Consider the following 18,691-nt stretch of genomic DNA (forward strand, 5'->3'; position numbering starts at 1 on the left):
TAATGTTTTAGACTCGTTGGAAAGGTATTTTGATAACCTAACCAACGTTGGGTCGGATAGTGGAGCCGGACATAGTTTACATACATTTAAGTGAGATCCGGCTTCAAAAAAGTACATCAATATCACATAAGTGGCCATATCTCGAGACAGGGCTGCCAGATCTTCAATGTTTTAGACTCGTTGGAAAGGTCTTTTAATAACCTAACCAACAATGGGTCGGATGGAGGATCCGGACATAGTTTACATACATTTAAGTGAGATCCGGCTTCAAAAAAGTACATCAATATCACTTAAGGGGCCATATCTCGAGACAGGGTTGCCAGATCTTCAATGTTTTGCACTCGTTGGAAAGGTCTTTTGATAACCTAACCAACAATGGGTCGGATAGTGAATCCGTACATAGTTTACATACATTTAAGTGAGATCCGGCTTCAAAAAAGTACATCAATATCACTTAAGGGGCCATATCTCGAGACAGGGTTGCCAGATCTTCAATGTTTTGGACTCATTGGAAAGTTCTTTTGATAAGTTAACCAACAATAGGTCGGATGGTGGATCCGGACATAGTTTACATACATTTAAGTGAGATCCGGCTTCAAAAAAGTACATCAATATCACTTAAGGGGCCATATCTTGAGACAGGGTTGCCAGATCTTCAATGTTTTGGACTCGTTGGAAAGGACTTTTGATGACCTAACCAACAATAGGTCGGATGGTGGATCCGGACATAGTTTACATACATTTAAGTGAGATCCGGCTTCAAAAAAGTACATCAATATCACTTAAGGGGCCATATCTCGAGACAGGGTTGCCAGATCTTTAATGTTTTGGACTCATTGGAAAGGTCTTTTGATAACCTAATCAACGATGGGTCGGATGATAGACCCGGACATAGTTTACATACAGTTAAGTGAGATCCAAATATATGTGAAAACACATTTTTATACATAACTTTTGAACTACTTATCGAAACTTCAATCTGTATAAAACTCACTAGCGTGCCCAGGGTGGGGCAACATGGGGCAGTTGCCCCACCATCCTCGGAAATTTGTTCTAAAATTGGGCAGGGGGTGTCCATAAACGACGAAATTTTCAAAACTCTAATATTTTTGCCCCACCTTCCTTGAGGACCTGGGCACGCTAGTGATAAAACTCGATCTATGGGACCCTAAACCAAGTCGAATGCAACAAGTTCGGGTCAAATCGGTTCAGCCAGTGCCGAGAAACATGAGCTAGTTTGTTGATCACATACATACATACACACACACATACACACACACATACACACAGACATTTGTTCAGTTTTCGATTCTGAGTCGATATGTATACATGAAGGTGGGTCTACGACGTTTTTATACGAAGTTCATTTTTAGAGCAGGATTATAGCCTTACCTCAGTGAGGAAGGCAAAATGAGTAAAAATGTTTCATGCAGATTATGAAATGTGTAATTTTACCACTTTTTTGGATAGTGTCTCTTTATCAATTTAAATTGAAGTAAAATTACATCATAAAAGAGGTAATATTCTAAATTCCAAAATTACACCTTCCAAATTTACACAATTTTTACTGTAATATCATTATTCTTTATTAGCCTGGAAACTCTTTTTTCTGTTTTACTGAAAATCATCAAAACTCTGAACATCGAATCCAAACTGTATTTTAACTTTATTGAGTTATGTACAGTCAAGACTCGATTATCCGAAGGTTTGTATGGGACTTCGGATAATCGAATCACGAACAATTTTTTTTGTATTTTTTATTTTCTTACTTTTAACATCAATTTGGAATTCTGCGACCCAATTGTAGTCAAATTTGAATGATTGCATTACCCATTAAAATAAAAAAGCATTTTTTCTATTATTTCACCACCGCCATTTTTGTAGGATTTTAAAACTTTTAAAAATCTCTACCCTAAAGTTTTTAGGGGAAAGAAAAATAAGACAAAGAAACATTTTTTTCCTGATCCGATTATCCGAAGTGAATTTTTGTCAAAGCCCTCGGATAACGGAGTCTGGTCTGTATTTGCACAAGTTTGTAATGAGGCATGTTTTTTTTAATTGCATACAATCTATTTTTCTCAAAAAATGTGCTACAAATATTAAAAAAAAATAGTTTTATACTCAACCTTATTTTAAAATTGTAACTATAATGCGTAAAACATTCATTTTCAAGCACCTTTATAATTTGGAAGGTTTAATTTTGAAAGGATGAATATAATATTTTTACCTCAATTTAGATTGAAAACGTGACATTACACTAGAATATTATGACTAGAATATTATGAAATTACATATGTTGGATGTACTCATTCCCAGATGTAATATGTGTTGTTCCAAATTTTTATTTATGTTCTTGTCTCCATATTTCACATCTTAAATCTTTGGAAGAAAAAAAAAACAGTAGGTACTACATTTTGTTTATTTTATTTTAAAAATCATTTGTTATTATTTTGAAAATAATAATGTTCAATTGTCTATTTTCAATTGAGGCGGGACACAATTTTTCACTTTTATTTTTTAATTATTTTTCTTAAACTGACAAATAAAAAAACAAATATTCTTTCATGTTCAAAAAAAAATATAAATATTGAAATAACAAGCCGTAGTTTCAACATTTGCATAGAAAAAGCGTTTTAAAATGCATTCTACACTAGTACAACTGTTGTTATGCAATCATAAGTTTTCAAAAAATGTAAGATTTGACGAAAACAAAAATTTTAGCGAAAAAAACTTTTTGCGATAATAACATCGAAAATTTTCAAAAAATCAAAAGATTTTTTAAATCATCCCAAACATGTTAAAACAATTCTAAACGCACTTTAAATTGATTTCAGCTGATTGCGAATCCACGAACAGGGCATACCCCTTTGTATGGGACGTCGTTTGGACCTCACCAATCTGTCTGAAATTTTCAGGGGTAAATATGAGCACTCTAGGTCAACGGGAAGTGGGGCAAATCGGGACACCAAGTTTGAAAGTTCAAAAACGTCAAAATCTTAAAAATGCTGTAACTTAGGTAAAATTTAATTAAATTTCAAAATTCAAAATGCATCTGAAAGGGCTTAAAAATGTAACAAAATGCAGGGTGAAGCATCCCAATTGGGTAAATCTAAAGGGAGTTATTGGCATTTTAGTGAAAAAATGACACAATTTTCAAACTCAAATAAAAAAGTGTTCCATCCAGAAATCAACTCGATTCGGCCTGCAGCTTGTAGGGGATATCTTGGATTACATCTGAGACTGAGAACGCTTTGGTTAAGGCAGTTTAACATATCTGGAGTTTTTTTTAAAAAAAAAAAGGTCCGATAAACCAAATTTTCAGATTTTATTTTTGGGTGTTTTTAATACCCTTGCTCAAGGCGGTTTCAAAAACACCCAAAAACAAATACTAGAAATTTGGTTTATTGGACCTTTTAAAAAACTCCAGATGTGAAATAGACACTTTTTCTTCTAGTGATTTTTTTTGGTTGTAAATTTTTGTTCGGGGGACCCCTTAGATCAAATTTTTTGGTGATTGACCGACTACCAACCAATCAAATTCATTTTCGAGATATATTTCGTACAATAATTATTAAATTATTTTTCGTATCACCATTTCTTTTGAAAACGTTTTGGTATCATGCCTTTTTTATTTTTTGATAAATTTGTTAAAAACAATTTAAATTAAATTAAAACATATGTTTTTTTTCTAAAATATAAGATTAAATCGATTCCAATAAATACCTGTTGATTACCTGTTCTCGTTCGATCTAAACCATTCGGAGTGGACAGACGACTCTGGATCCGTGTGGGCAGTGAAGGACGGAACTTGCTGCTGACTTCAACCTCAGCTTGTTACAAATGCTCCAGAATGCGATCAAGCGGCAGTCCCTTCGCTCGCATGAAACAGGGAGCAAGAGAGAGAAAATCCGATGCACAATACACTCAAACACGGTCGGTTCAGAAGTTTCTGAATCACACTCAGAACCTTCGCCGTTCAGAACGCAACAACAACTCCAGATTTAGATTCTGATAATACTTTTCTTGTACACACAAGCTGCTGCCTTCCAGTTCCAGGAATCACCGGGCTGGAATGTTGGGGTTCTGCGGACACTTCACTTTTCCTCGGGTTTTGCAAAACTTCACAACGAATTTTTATTTTTGTTCTGTTTCAAAAAATCACTTTGTTTTTGCTTGCAAAGTGTTTTGAAATACTTCCAAAAATTCACTAGACATTTGTGTGACATGAACAATTTGAATCAAACACCACACAAAAAAACATCAACAGGTTACTTGGATTTCACGTAACTTTACAGTGCACTTCAGAGAATGTTCATTTTTCAAACTCAAATTTCAGGCGGCGATCAAGACCGAACATAACATGATTATTTCTCATACAACTCCTTTATTTGTGCACAACTGCCAAGAACTGGAAACAGTTTCAGTTTCTTTCTCCTCGGTTCTCACATCTGCTGTTACTCAGAAGATCGGCCGGGGCTCTTCTGTGAGAAGATCGCGCAACTTGAACGACGCGAAACCTACTCAAAACTTCAAGTAGGCGGTGAACAGACGAGGGGGGATTCCGGTGGGGGATGAGGGGGCCAACCGGGGTTAACAGAACACAACACAACGTACACACAAGAACCCGACAAGGGGAAGGAGAGAATCGACACAGACGACAACCGGCACAACCTCGCGTCACAACATTCTCCAGCAAACTAACTCAATCGTGGCCGTGTTGGGGTCTTGGAAGTGAGCACAGCACAGTATACAGAGAATGTGGTGTAAACGCCGACAAAGGATGGAAAACGCATACTATCGAAGCATGCATGTTTAAGGCAAAAGCTGTTCAAACAGCAGGCGCCGGTTGCACGAATACATACGGGTACGGCAAAGAGCACTATGAGCGGTGGGTGAACGAAAATTGTCTAAATTTTGTTGTTTGGGTGTAGAACGGAAGGGGGGTTGGTGGTTGCAAAAGTTTTTGTGTTTTACATTTAATTGAATAAAATCTTTCTTATCTCTCTTGTGGTTACATAAGATTTTCCAATCTTTATTGTTTCTGAAAAAATACAAATCTGTATTTTACAACAAATAAACTCAGAAGTGGCTTAAATAAGTGAACGAAGAAGTTTTTTTCAAAAAAACATTGTAATGTACTTTTGGATGACAAATTCAAACATGACAGCTTGCATGACAAATTCAACACATGATGTTACAAATAGATTAGCTTTTTAAATCATTATTTGGCGGAAATATAACAACCTTTGGCTCAGAAGAGGCCTTTTATGGACTCCTAAAAATAGAAATATAAATTTGAGCGATATAAATAATATGTATTTAAACAATGTTATAATATTTCTTCCTCACCTTACTGGAAATGCTATAAAAAAGGCCTGCCCAACGTCCATAGATTGTTTTGAATGTGTTTAAGCTAAGTTTTTTTTTTTTTTTGAGGAGTTTGATTAAAATTGATTTTGTAATAAATGTGTAAGCAAAAATTAAACAGTTTAATTCGCAATTCGCAATTTTCAGTGTAAGAACGGGCCTTGACCGATCTTATGCACTAGGTTCCCGACGAACACGCACTGCCCTTACACCTACATCTCACCCTTGCTTTGAGTCAGTACGAGCAGCACGCTAGAACACGCTTTGAGTGTTCGTGCCAGGCATGCACACCTTCTTTTCCGATTACGCATTTTAACTCGGCCGGGGGTGGTACATTAAGTAGGGTTTGATGTAAGTATAAGCGCCTAATCATTTATAGTGTGCCTATCAACTTTCATTAAAGCAAAAACTGTTTTATTTTTAGTTTGAATTCAAAAACTTATTGTTATTTACTGTGTATTGTTTTCTCCTGAAATCTTTCCTAGTGTTGAGTCGTGTTTATATGTTGCTATTTCTTTTGTCGCGGTGTTTTGTTACAATTTTTGGTCCTAAGCATTTTATAAAAGTTTTTCAAAAGTACAATACAGTCATCCCACATATTCGGAACGGTTTCCAGATCGGCCAATGTTCAAAAAATCATAGCAAATTGATAATTGAATTTAATGATTCGCTTTCACCTTCATTTGAAAGCTTTTCTTGCGATCTTTCGAAAGCTGTAGCGAACATCTGCAAATTTTAACTTTTGTATGAAGTTTTTGAAGAATTACTTTGACCCTTGAAATCCACAAATCCGGAACACTTTTTTCTTACGAATGTAAACAAACTTTGGATCTCTCCAGGAGTACATATTTATTACCAAATAATGACTTCTCACACTGAAACCAATGAAACTCAAGCTTACTGATGTTTTATGCATGGTTTGATAACTTATTTTGTTAAATTCAGGTGTTGCACAATTGTGGGAGGCACAATAACATCCCACAATTATGAAACAGGCCATTTGGAGGCAGTGTTTTGCTGCTCTGGACAAAATAGTCTTGGAATGAAGTTTTTTGTTCAAAAAGTACTAATTTTACTAGTGAATTAGCAAGATAATGTCCAAATGAAGGTTCTAAAAATAGTAAGGTCGACAGAAAAGCTACTTTTGGCATGCTATTGACAAATTATCATGAAAGTGTTCCGAATTTGTGGGTGTTCCGAATATGTGGGATGACTGTAGTAATATTTGTGTTAAATTGAGTAAGGGCTCAAACCTCACTTGTTAGAAGAAAAGGGTAAAGATTGAAAACAATGGACAGTGATAGAAATATACTATTTGAAGAATCAATAGTAAAAGAAAGATAGTAATTTATGAAGTAGATAAAAAAAAATTACATTAGTTAATAAATAGAGGTAACAAACAAGCTTAGATTGTGTTAAGTGCAATTTATAGGGCAGTTGAAAAATTATTCAAACAGATAAATAAAGATAAACAAAATTGACATCGCTGCCAAATTAAGAGAAAACAGACAGTTTGTTACAGCAGCATCAATTAGTAAATAGTGTGGAAAAGCGTTGAGAAATAAGAGAATCATGAAAGTAAAATCGAAAACAAGTGGACGATAATAAACTGAAGGCGTGTTAGAGAATCAGTGAAACAAAATAAACAGAATAAAGATGGTAGAAAAAAAATGGAAAGAAGAGAAACCCAGTTGTGCGATGTTTCAGGTACATCCACAGCAGTTGACTCAACATACTGCGAATCAAAACAATACCGTCTACAATCACAAATTACTTCCCTTTCCCACATTGTCGCGCCCCTTTCTTTTAGCCGTCTCGACTCTGACCCGCGGTGGTCAAAGGTTTACGATCCGTTTCCACAGGCCACCAAGCCAACGTGGAGGTAAGAAAATAGGACACTCGCAAGGAACCAGAGCTATACTGTTCTGATCAAGATAATTCGGATGATCTAACAGAACTACGGATGTAGTTAGTTACGCTCCTTCCAGGATGTTCCTTACGTGGACGTCAACCGAAGAGCACGCAACAAGGTCAGTGCCATTGCATGCTCTTAGGTATCAATCCTTGGCCTGCTTATACTTACAAATATCGAACCAAAATCAATAGTTTAATCAGAAAAATATTTGAAAAATTCGAAATAGTTTAGAATATTGGATGTTCAATGTTCGATTTTCAAAATGGAATAAACCAATGCTTCTCCAATCTTCTTATTCAAAAAGTGTAAATTTTAACTTTTAAAAATTCCAATAACTATAATTGAGAGTAACCAAAAATGTCGACCCCAAAATTTACCTTGAAACATTCTTAGCAGTTACGCACCAGGAATGAAATATTCATTATTTTAAAGAAGGAAAACCTTTTCAAGATAAGTCTTATTTTTTTATTCTAAGTAAGTCAATTTCGCTGTATCGAGGTAATTTTCTTTTTTGATGTCAATAAGTAATTTTGTGTTTTGCACATTAAATTATATTTTGGGAATAACAATCAGGCATTCTTTGTAAAGTTAGTGTCTGCTTATTTTGAACATTTACAGTTGATCTTAAGAAGGAAAAAATCAACTTAAAGTTTTTACTTTGTATCGTTATTTATCATATTGCAAAAATACGATATTGCACAAATGGAAAATTATATAGGGTATATGGCCCTATTTTGGGCCTACTATGCAAAGCGTCAACATATTTCGCATAGTTCTCAGGAACGGTCTAACTAATTTGGCTCGTTTCAGGATTGTTTTGTGCCTTAATTTTTGCTTAACAAAGTGTACTATTGAAAATTTAAAATAATTTAACCATTTCATTGTAATAAGCATTTTATTTTTTTACCTTCAAAAAATCTTATAATAAGTTCAACAACAAGTTTGTGAAACTTTTGAAAAATCACTCAGTGCGAATGAAGATTCGCAAACATTTTAAACTGCAATTTTGAGTCCCAAAAAGGCTCAAGGAACGATTTTTTATTGGTAGATTGAGGTAAAAAATCTAAGTGAAAAAAATAGTTCCTCAAAACAATGAGGTTACTTAGTTTTACATTTCATTGGATTAGTATGAATTAATTGTATCTGAATTCATTAAAAAGAAACGTTTTTTTTTTTTTACTTTTCTTTTTAAGTTATTGACACTATTGGCCAGTTAAAAAAATCCCGGGTCCCGGGAATTCCCGGGAAATGGCAAAACACAACTCTCGATTCCCGGGAAATTGAAAATCTCGAGAGTCGTCACCTTCTAAGTGGTACCAACATTACGAAAAAAGTGTGCCATGGCATGACAGCCACATTTTTTTCTAATGTTGGTGCTACAAAGGAGAAAAGCTCGGAACTTAACCTCAAAGGTAAACAACCGAAAACTTTTTTGACAGGTGTCAGTTCCGGCACTTAGCAATTAACATTCTCATTTTGTTCCGGTTGTTCCGTTTCGCATGGACACAAACACTCCTGGTCACGGGGCAAGGACACGGCCACGGGAATGGCCAGGAACAGACACCTACACGGCCAGGGACACGAAAACGGCCAGAAGCACGGGCACGAACACGGGCAGGAGTCCGGACAAGGACACGGCCTAGAGCACGGCCACGGGAACGACCAGGAACAGGCAACTACGTGGTCAGGTGCACGTACACGAACACGGCCAGAAGCACGGACAAGCACACGGGTACTAACGTTTCGTTTCGCGTAATCGGAAGCAAATTCAAATTCAAAAAAAGTCCCGATTTGACACCTGTCAAACCACTCAAATGGCACTCACAAAATGAATACTGAGTTCTTTGAGTTCATTTGCTACGTCACGGTTTTCTTGCCTACTGAGCGATTTTGACATTTCGGACGTTTACAATTCGAACGCTATCTTCGCTTAAAAACCTGGATAGACATTCTGATTTCGTTTGTTTACAAACGAAGTAATGAGCGCAACACAATGTCACTCACACCCAGGGTTGCCAGTTAGCCAGATAAATTTGGGAATGCCAGATTTTTTAAGTGTCAGCCAGAATAGAGATTAACCATTTATGTGTCAGACTTTGACAAATTTTTCATTGTCAGCCTCTTTAAACAACTTTCCTTACAAGAGTCCGTACACCGCATGAACCAGAAAAAGATGGAAAAAGACAATGAAAAAAGCATGTGCCGTTGTGTCGCGCAGCTGTTTGAACAGGGTTGCCAGGTTGCGAGACACATCTGGAAATGCCAGATTTTGGCAGATTTCGAAAGATTTTTTCATTTTATGTCAATTTCTAACATTTTTTATTCAAATAAACAAAACAGTCGTTTGAAAATTAAGTTTTTAAATGTTACTTTGATGAGAATGTGAATTAAACCTTTTTTAGAAGAAAATCAATCAAACCAATCCCCATTCATAATTGTTAGATTTTTATCTGCCTGATTTTTCCAGATCTATTTTTTTTTTTTTTTTTTTGATTGTCGAGCTCGGCATTCGTTTGTTTCAACTTTGAGTGCGTTGATTGATGGTCTCTTTGTTATAACGACCACGACAGGCGCGTTTGGAACAGAGTCATTACAAACAGGTTGAGTTGAAATTTAAAAAAAAAGTTTGCTCAAATGGGAGGTCATCAAGTTCAATAATGCGAAATTAGTTTAAACTGTTGCTCAGCATAAAAAGTAACTAAATATAATTTTATTTGCAAACTTGAAAAATACTGCCCTATTATGTACACTTATCATGTAACCATTTTTAAACCTAAGAGGTGCAACGTGTTGTTTGTTTCATTATTATTATTATTGTGGGTACCAGGTACCGCCGGAAGTCAAAGATTGCGCAATTAAAAAGTAACGTGAACGTGTGAACATGTGTTCTACATAGAGTCCCATCTCGCCATACCTGAACAGATTCTTTTCGATGCGTTTTTTTTTACTTTTGATTTTGGCTAACTAACTGGTGCTGCTGCAGCGGTGCCCCTACACCCAGACATGCATCGGCACTATGAGCTCTTTTTAACGGCACTCAGCTTGTTCTAGATGGCATTTTCGTTTAAAGCAATGTTATGTTTGTTGCTAGGTAAAAATCTCTTGGTTTTGGCTTGAATAATGTGTAGAAAACATTGGTTCATTGGAAAACCCGATTTTAGCTATATTTTCATGTAAATGTTCTCTTAAGCTCTCAAGAAGAACTTCTTAAAAGCTCTTTGAGTGCAATTAAGAGTTCTTAACCTATATCTCGGTTGGGTTTCAAAATAATCTCTCAGGGTCTTCGGGAGCCTAAAAGACAAGCGTAATTAGCGTATTCTAATCACTGGCACAACATGCTGGGTATCTTCTACGTGAAATGCCAAACAAGTTCTTCTAAAAGAGGAGTTAGAGCGGATGCATGTCTGCCTACACCATAGTCGAGAAGTGAATCCCGTTCCGCCAGTCAAAGTACAGATTGGCGCTGATAAAGTCCCAATAAGCCGTCATGTGGAAGCCAATGTTGCTATAAACGAAAACGTACTCACTCAGCGCAAACAGCGAGTAAACTGTAATGGGAAAGAAGAAATAGGTTTTGAAACAATTGAATCGATTGTAGAATTAGCATTTTCGGGTTCTACCTCCAGGCTCGCAGTAAGTATTGTGCCTCACGAAAAAGTACACGGCGCAGGCGATCGAGCAAAAGTTCGCCACAAACAGTCTTTTCTTGTAGCGGATCGACTTGCGTTCCGAAGCCGTCAGCAGGTCGCCCTCGCGGGTCACGCGGTTAATTACAATCAACAGGACCATGTAGAGCAGCGACGAGATGATGAAGGCGCTGAAGCAAAACTTGTGAATTTCTGTTGGATAAAAACCAAAAACGATTTGAATCTAGACTCAAGGATTTCCAAAAGATTGAACCCACCATAGTTTGAGATCGACGTCCACATGGTCAGTCCGACCAGGGAGCTAAGCTCGGTGATGTTGAGAAGGCACGCCAGTTTGGCCAACCCTTTGCTCCGCTTCCGCAGCAGTCCCACGTGAAAGTTTTTGTACAGAAAAGCGATCGCATACCGCGGAGGGGCGTGCACCAGGACGGAAAACTGCCACACGAACCGCTGCGGCTGGTAGTTCCCGATGGCCGCCGATAGCGAGGGCAGAAAGTTATACACCAGGCAGTGCGTCGCGTTGGCCTGCTCAAAGTTGTACAGCAGCGACCAGACCACACAAAATAGGAACCCCACGACCGGGAACATTACCGTAATCACAGCCAGCTTTCCGAACCGAAGACGGACCGCGCTCCGGCCGGTACCCGGCGAGCCGGACACGATGGTGGTGTCCGACCCGCCGGGATCTACCAGCCGCTCGTACTGGGGCAACATCACTTTTTACGCCAGCAGCCGGAGGAAAATAAAAACATTGTCGTAACACGTCGCGGCGGCGGCCTAAATTCGTTTGACGACTGGCGCGGGAAGAGTACCGTAAATGAATGACGTGATGCGAATGAATGAACGATTGGAGGAATGCGAAGGTGAAAAAAAAACAAATAGACAGATGACATTTCTCGCTGTCATCGCGCGTTGAAATGTAATCCACAAACGTGATCCAAAACCAGTTATGATTTTTCAAAAAGGGCGTTCGTAATTATAATTTCGATCGAGTTATATACACTCAACCCCCGGTGGTTGGTCACTTTTTCGTTTGACACTTTTTTAGTTTGTACCTCGTTGGTTGGTCAAAGTCAAACTAAAAAGTGACGAACTGTCACTTTTTTCACGGCGCTCACGTACACTATCAAAACAAACGTTTGGTAGTATGTGCATCCCTCTGTCACTGCCGCCATGTTTATGAAACCAAAATATTCGATGACGAACATCAAGAAAACAAAGAAGAAAACGAAGGTGTCTACTGTCAGATTTTGAAAAATAAACAAAGTGCACAGACGTTTCTTAAAAAATGTACTTTTTCTCATGTAACACTTGCTGCATGTCCAGGACTCTTTAAAGAATGTTCCAACCGAGTCGATTCCAAGAAATTTTCGATCCCAAGTCCCAGATTTTCCCGGTTGATTCGGATTTTTCCTCTAAATTGGTTAAAACTACTCCTGCTTCTCCGGTTGCTCATCCCGCCATCTGATTCAAGAGCTCCTTCGACTCCGGCCTCATAAACACATTATATGCCCGGAAATTTGCCCTAGATAAAAAGGCCACTCGCGTGAATTTTATAATAAATTTACACCAAATATTTTTTTTGGTTAACCTCTTTCGCATTCGCCATTTCCCTATTTTGATGTAAACAATCAGAAAACACCAATACTAATTCAACCAAAGCTTTGTTGATGGTGGGCTCTTCACACATACTTATGCACATTCTCTATCCGATGCTTTGTTTATGGTGGGCTCTTCACACATACTAATGCGTGGGCTCTTCGAGGTTTTGGTGACTGTCAAACGTTCTAGACATTTACAGTGGTGCCAGGGGGCTGAGTATGTGTGAACTCCGTGTAAAGGCTGGTATGCTGATCGGAAGGAACGCAAAATGCCATATAAAAAAACGCCCAAGAAACGGTCAAGGAAAGGGTCACGAAAAGATTTTTCTTAAGCGGTACGCAGCTGAAAAGTAACAGAAACGGAAAGATTGCGATTGACGTTTTTTCGCTCGGTGCTTGTTTGTTATATGTTTTGATGAAAAAAATCAAAGAATTGTAATTTTCCATTTTGAATGCGACTGATAATTACAAACGTTATAATAATTTTGTATTAAGTATAAAAATATTTAAAATTCCCGCCGAATCTTAAAAAGCAAAATATTGAAATTAAAAGGGCAGATTTAGTTTTTTGGTAAAAATGAATTAAAAAAAAGAAGTTGTCCTTATAGATGTCGGCCATCGTGTCAACAACTATTTATTGCTAGTACCAAACAGCTACCTCTGTATTATGAGTCCCCTGCGCTGTCCGATTGATCCACACTCGCGGGTCCAAAATGAAGTAAATCGGAGTGAAATTAAACTTGACAATAATCATACAAATATCTACGTTTTTACTAAAAATACAATAATAATCTGAAATTTTGAAATCAAACAAAACAACAAATTCAAAAATATGAAAAACAAACATTTCAGAAATTTCAAATAACAATTTTTTTTAAAATAATAAAAACAATTTCAACAAAAATCTGAAATTTGGAAATTCAAAATTCAAAAAATGCAGAATTGAATAATAATTATGATATTAAAGTTTTTATAAATTCAATAGCTCAAAAATGTTAAAATTCGAAACGAATGTACAAGTCTGAATTCAAAAAGTTTGAAAATATAGAAATTCGTAAATACAAATTTCCGAAAACCTCGAAATTATAACAATCAAAAACTCTATTTCTTCCAAAATCTAAAAAAAATAATAGTTTAGAAATTTAAAAAAAATAGAAATTAAGAATTTAAGAATTTAAGATTTTAAGAATGTAAGAATGTAAGAATGTAAGAATGTAAGAATGTAAGAATGTAAGAATGTAAGAATGTAAGAATGTAAGAATGTAAGAATGTAAGAATGTAAGAATGTAAGAATGTAAGAATGTAAGAATGTAAGAATGTAAGAATGTAAGAATGTAAGAATGTAAGAATGTAAGAATGTAAGAATGTAAGAATGTAAGAATGTAAGAATGTAAGAATGTAAGAATGTAAGAATGTAAGAATGTAAGAATGTAAGAATGTAAGAATGTATGAATGTAAGAATGTAAGAATGTAAGAATGTAAGAATGTAAGAATGTAAGAATGTAAGAATGTATGAATGTATGAATGTAAGAATGTAAGAATTTAAGAATTTAAGAATTTAAGAATTTAAGAATTTAAGAATTTAAGAATTTAAGAATTTAAGAATTTAAGAATTTAAGAATTTAAGAATTTAAGAATTTAAGAATTTAAGAATTTAAGAATTTAAGAATTTAAGAATTTAAGAATTTAAGAATTTAAGAATTTAAGAATTTAAGAATTTAAGAATTTAAGAATTTAAGAATTTAAGAATTTAAGAATTTAAGAATTTAAGAATTTAAGAATTTAAGAATTTAAGAATTTAAGAATTTAAGAATTTAAGAATTTATGAATTTAAGAATTTAAGAATTTAAGAATTAAAGAATTTAAGAATTTAAGAATTTAAGAATTTAAGAATTAAAGAATTTAAGAATTTAAGAATTTAAGAATTTAAGAATTTAAGAATTTAATAATTTAAGAATTTAAGAATTTAAGAATTTAAGAATTTAAGAATTTAAGAATTTAAGAATTTAAGAATTGAAGTATTTAAGAATTTAAGAATTTAAGAATTTAAGAATTTAAGAATTTAAGAATTTAAGAATTTAAGAATTTAAGAATTTAAGAATTTAAGAATTTAAGAATTTAAGAATTTAAGAATTTAAGAATTTAAGAATTTAAGAATTTAAGAATTTAAGAATTTAAGAATTTAAGAATTTAAGAATTGAAGAATTTAAAAATTCAAGAAAAATTAAGCCTTGTTTTATATTTTCCAAATTTACTAATTTCCTGATTTCCTAGTTTCCGAATATCCTAATTTCCTAATTTACATATTTTCTAAACTCCTAATTTCCTAGTTTCCTAATTTCCTAATTTCCTAACTTCCTAATTTCCTAACTTCCTAACTTCTTAATTTCCAAATTTCTTAGTTTCCTGATATCCTAATTTCCCAGTTTCCTTACTTCCACACTTCCTAATATCCTAATTTCCTCATTTAATTTCCTAACTTCCTAATTTCCTAGTTTCCTAATTTAAAAATTTCCTGATTTCCAAATTTCCTAACTTTCTAACTTCCTGATTTCCTCATTTCCAAATTTCCTAACTTCCTAACATCCTAATTTCCTTTCATATTAATTTCCTAATTTCTTAATTTCCTTGTTTCCTTATATCATAATTTCTTAATTTTCTTATTTTCTATATTTTACTAATTTGCTTATATCATAATTTCCAAATTTCCTAATTCCCTGATTTTTTGATTTCCTTATTTCATGATCACATAATTTTTTGATTTCCTTATTTCATATTTACATATTTTTTTTTTATTTTAGTTTTTCTAGTTTAAGAAATTTTAGACTTTCTAATTTTATTTTTTTAAAGACATTTTTTTACTATTGATTTCTTAATTTTGTTCATTATTGTTGTTAAAAGTTTTTGAATAAACATTTCAATTTAATTCCGATTTGATTTTAACTTTTGAATATTTTTAATCTTTTTATTTTTTCCTCGAAAGAACCTCAAGCGCGCACACCGTCAATCGCGCTCTTACCGAACTGTCAACTTTTCTTGGGGGGTCACGAAAAGAACACGCAACATTTCTTGACCGCGTTCCTTCCGATCAGCATACAGTACTTAAACCTCGACTTAAACCTTTTGTAGTCGACGAAAGGGTAATTTTATTTCAGGAAAATAATCTTTATCGTTGTGAACAATAATATCATAAATCTAAGCTTAATTTTAGGACCCAATTGTTAAGGCCTTGTATTTTTTTTTTCTAAAACTCTTAACCCGGTCAGCCATTAAAATTGACAGCGTCGTCATCTCCGAGGTCATCTTCTTAAATATTAAAACTTTAACCAATTTCTTGATTAGTTCGACCTGTTGCTTTTCGACCTAGTGGCCAGTCACTTCAAACATGATCCACAAAGCAGCATAACGTTCTGTCAAAAAATAAAAAAATATGTTACCTGTTCGCGGGGTAAACAAAACATTTCCAGTACCGGTGGCGGGTTTGCTTCGGATTTTTTCGAGTTTCAACTCTCGGAACGAATAATTTCCCCTACCAGTGAACGCCTCATAATCTCCAACCCAAAATGAGTTCCCCCGGAGAACGCAACCGCAACCCGTTCGAGTCGCCAGAGAACAAAGACGGCCCACCACTGTACAACAGCACCGATAACTTCCTGCCGCTTGGCTTCAGCACGCCCCAGCACCGGAACCAAAACGCCCAGATGTACAGCCGCAACTACTATTCGGCCCAGCCGAAGCACATGCTGCCCCGTCAGCGTGGCTTCCAGAATCGGAATCGTGGCCAGCAGCAACAACACGGTGGTGGCAGTCCGTCCTCTCCGGGTGGGGATGACGGGGGAAGTGGGGTGCCGGAGCGGAGGAACTGGAACCAGAATCGCAACTGGAAGGGAGGCTTTCGGCACAACAATCAGCAGCAACAGAATCAGCACCAGCATGGACAGTTTCAGAGGCGGAACCGCTTCGGGATGGGACATCAGCAGGTGAGAGGTGGTTGGAAGGTTTGATGAATTTAATGTTTAGTCATTTTTTGGCTGATTTCAGAACAAGGGGAGTGGCGGATATAACATAAATGACTATTTCCACCCGTCGATGCTGGAGGATCCGTGGATGCAGCTGGTTCAGAGCAGTGAACAGGCCAAGGGCGATTCCAGCGATAACGGTGAAGGGCCAGCTGGTGGTGGTGGAGGAGGAGGCAGTAGCGGACTGGATGAGGACTAGAGTGAACCGAGTTTCTTCCGGTTTTGCGTGTTTACTTGTTTGCGTGTGAGTACCTGCATGGAATTATTATTTACTCATTCTTTTAGATGTGTATTAAGATGAATATTAATATACTGAAACTGGATAATATGTATTATTTGGCAAACTAAATAGGATAGAAAAGAAAGCCACGAATTCCAAGTTATATCTTTATTACAGACAGTTTTTGCAACTGTGAACTAAAGAATGATTTAAAATTACATTTTCAGCAATGAAAAAGCAAACAATTCAATTCATTATGCTGGTACATAATCCTGTAACTTTACTTGCTTATTGATCAAAACACAAATCTTAAGGCTCTCCTCGCCGCTTCGGCCTCATCAGACCCGGTGCGACCGGCCACGGGCCCCTTTGGGACGTGGATTTGTGGTCACCTCTCCGAGCGATCGTTTCGCCGAAAAGCTCTCAAAAACGTTGAGAAACTTGTTCTGTTCGTTTGCTTTCGCCTGAAATGGTCTGAACGGTTGCGGCTGGGGCTGCTTCGGAGCAGCTGTGGCTTTGGCGATTGACGGACTGGCCACCGCCGACGAGGTTCCGTTTGCGGGCGTCACCGAGTCGATGTGCTTCGCGATGTGAAGTTTGTAGTTTTGGGCGTTTTTGCAGTCCAGCTCGCACTTGGGACAAATGTAGATCCCGTTGAGCTTCATGTGCTCGAGGATCTTGTGCACGAGGAAGCCGATCCGGGTGGCGTAATGATGGTCACATTCGTCGCACGAGTACGGCCGCTGGCCGCTGTGGCTGTTGAGGTGATCCTTGAAGCGGGCGTAATACTTGAACCTGGCGCTGCAGCTGTCGCAATCGAAGATCTCCGTTTGGAAGTGAATTTTCTTGATGTGACGGTTCCAAGCGCGCACATCCGGAAGCTCCTTCGGACAGTAGTCGCAGGTCTGTGAAAGCAAAATCGATTAAACTCCTACAAATGCCCATAAAACATCACACGAAACCATACCATAGCGGCCAGCTGGTCCTCGATCTTCCTCGCGTCCACAATGTGGTGCTTCAAATCTTGCAGCTCGAGCAATATCAAAATCTCCTGATTGGCAGTAATCAGATCGTTCCAAATCTCCGACAGCTCCAGCGGCTCCACCTCGTAGTAGTCGTCCACTGCCGGAACCTCTTCCTCCGGTACAATAGATTCAGCCGCCGGCTCTTCATCGTCCTCCTCCTTCACCACAAATCCTTCCCCCAAATAATCTTCCTGAAGGTACACCGTCTGGCCAACGTTCTGCACCACCGGCTGAAACTGCTCCCCACCAACCATCGGAATCTGCATGGTCGTAACCTGTCCGCTGGCTTCGTCCAGCTCCTCGATGTAGAAAACATCCGGCGATTCTCCCACGATCGTTTCGGGCATCGCCGGAATCAGCACCGATTCCGGCGGTTGGTACAGAACCGTCCCATCGCTGTTCGAGTACAGCGTGTTGGCCGTTAGCTGCTGCAGATTCTGCACCGGTTGGATGGTCAGCCCGTTGAAGGCACGTTTGGTTCCACGGGCTCGGCTTGCTCCGGGATAGACCTGAGGCTGCGGCGGGTGTTGTTGTTGTTGTGGAAGCAGCAGCTGATCGTAGTCATCGTCGATTAGAATCACTTCACGGCTCATTGTTTCACTTTTGCTACACAAACGTAGATTTACGTTCAAAACTAAACATTACACTTTGGTGGCGTTGAAATCCCGCAGAAAAGGCGGATTATTAAACTTTTGTAATGACGTTCTTTCAAAATTTCTTTCTTCGGACTCTTCGCGAGCTGGCGGTAGTGCGGCAATGACATGAAGCAGCGCGGTAGACCGGTTGGGTGAGTTTGAGTATCCGGGATTTTGAGGTGATTTTGAGCCGGGATTTTGGGAAATGCAGGTTTTTTACTGACGGCGCGGATCGCGCGGATTTGCTGGCGAATTTTGTTCA

General features: G+C 37.2%; 4 protein-coding genes across 4 annotated transcripts in view; 1 reads left to right on the forward strand and 3 right to left on the reverse strand.

Moving 5' to 3' along the window:
• The window catches only part of LOC6035701 (formin-like protein), a 115,918-nt gene extending 111,197 nt beyond the window's left edge, over window positions 1-4,721 (reverse strand). Inside the window, exon 1 of the mRNA XM_038258542.1 lies at window positions 4,615-4,721. The gene's annotated coding sequence lies outside the window, so the exon portion shown is untranslated. The remainder of the gene's footprint in view (window positions 1-4,614) is intronic.
• Window positions 4,722-9,951: 5,230 nt separating this feature from the next.
• Window positions 9,952-11,779, reverse strand: LOC6035703 (post-GPI attachment to proteins factor 2). Its single transcript, XM_038257503.1, has 4 exons — window positions 11,187-11,779; window positions 10,903-11,121; window positions 10,691-10,830; window positions 9,952-10,273 (listed from the first exon to the last, which is right to left on the reverse strand). The coding sequence occupies exons 1-3, from the start codon at window positions 11,641-11,643 to the stop codon at window positions 10,691-10,693; spliced, it is 816 nt and encodes a 271-aa protein (XP_038113431.1). The 5' UTR covers window positions 11,644-11,779; the 3' UTR covers window positions 9,952-10,273.
• A 4,166-nt stretch (window positions 11,780-15,945) lies between these two features.
• On the forward strand, window positions 15,946-16,881 carry LOC6035704. The gene is made up of 2 exons (XM_038256203.1): window positions 15,946-16,510; window positions 16,572-16,881. Exons 1-2 carry the CDS (start codon window positions 16,094-16,096, stop codon window positions 16,746-16,748), a joined length of 594 nt encoding a protein of 197 aa, XP_038112131.1. The 5' UTR covers window positions 15,946-16,093; the 3' UTR covers window positions 16,749-16,881.
• Window positions 16,882-16,922: 41 nt separating this feature from the next.
• LOC6035705 (myoneurin) lies at window positions 16,923-18,564 on the reverse strand. Its single transcript, XM_038256202.1, has 2 exons — window positions 17,737-18,564; window positions 16,923-17,674 (listed from the first exon to the last, which is right to left on the reverse strand). The coding sequence occupies exons 1-2, from the start codon at window positions 18,385-18,387 to the stop codon at window positions 17,108-17,110; spliced, it is 1,218 nt and encodes a 405-aa protein (XP_038112130.1). The 5' UTR covers window positions 18,388-18,564; the 3' UTR covers window positions 16,923-17,107.
• Between the last annotated feature and the right edge of the window lie 127 nt (window positions 18,565-18,691).

The sequence above is a fragment of the Culex quinquefasciatus genome, chromosome 2, assembly GCF_015732765.1.
Source record: "Culex quinquefasciatus strain JHB chromosome 2, VPISU_Cqui_1.0_pri_paternal, whole genome shotgun sequence".
NCBI lineage: Eukaryota > Metazoa > Arthropoda > Insecta > Diptera > Culicidae > Culex > Culex quinquefasciatus.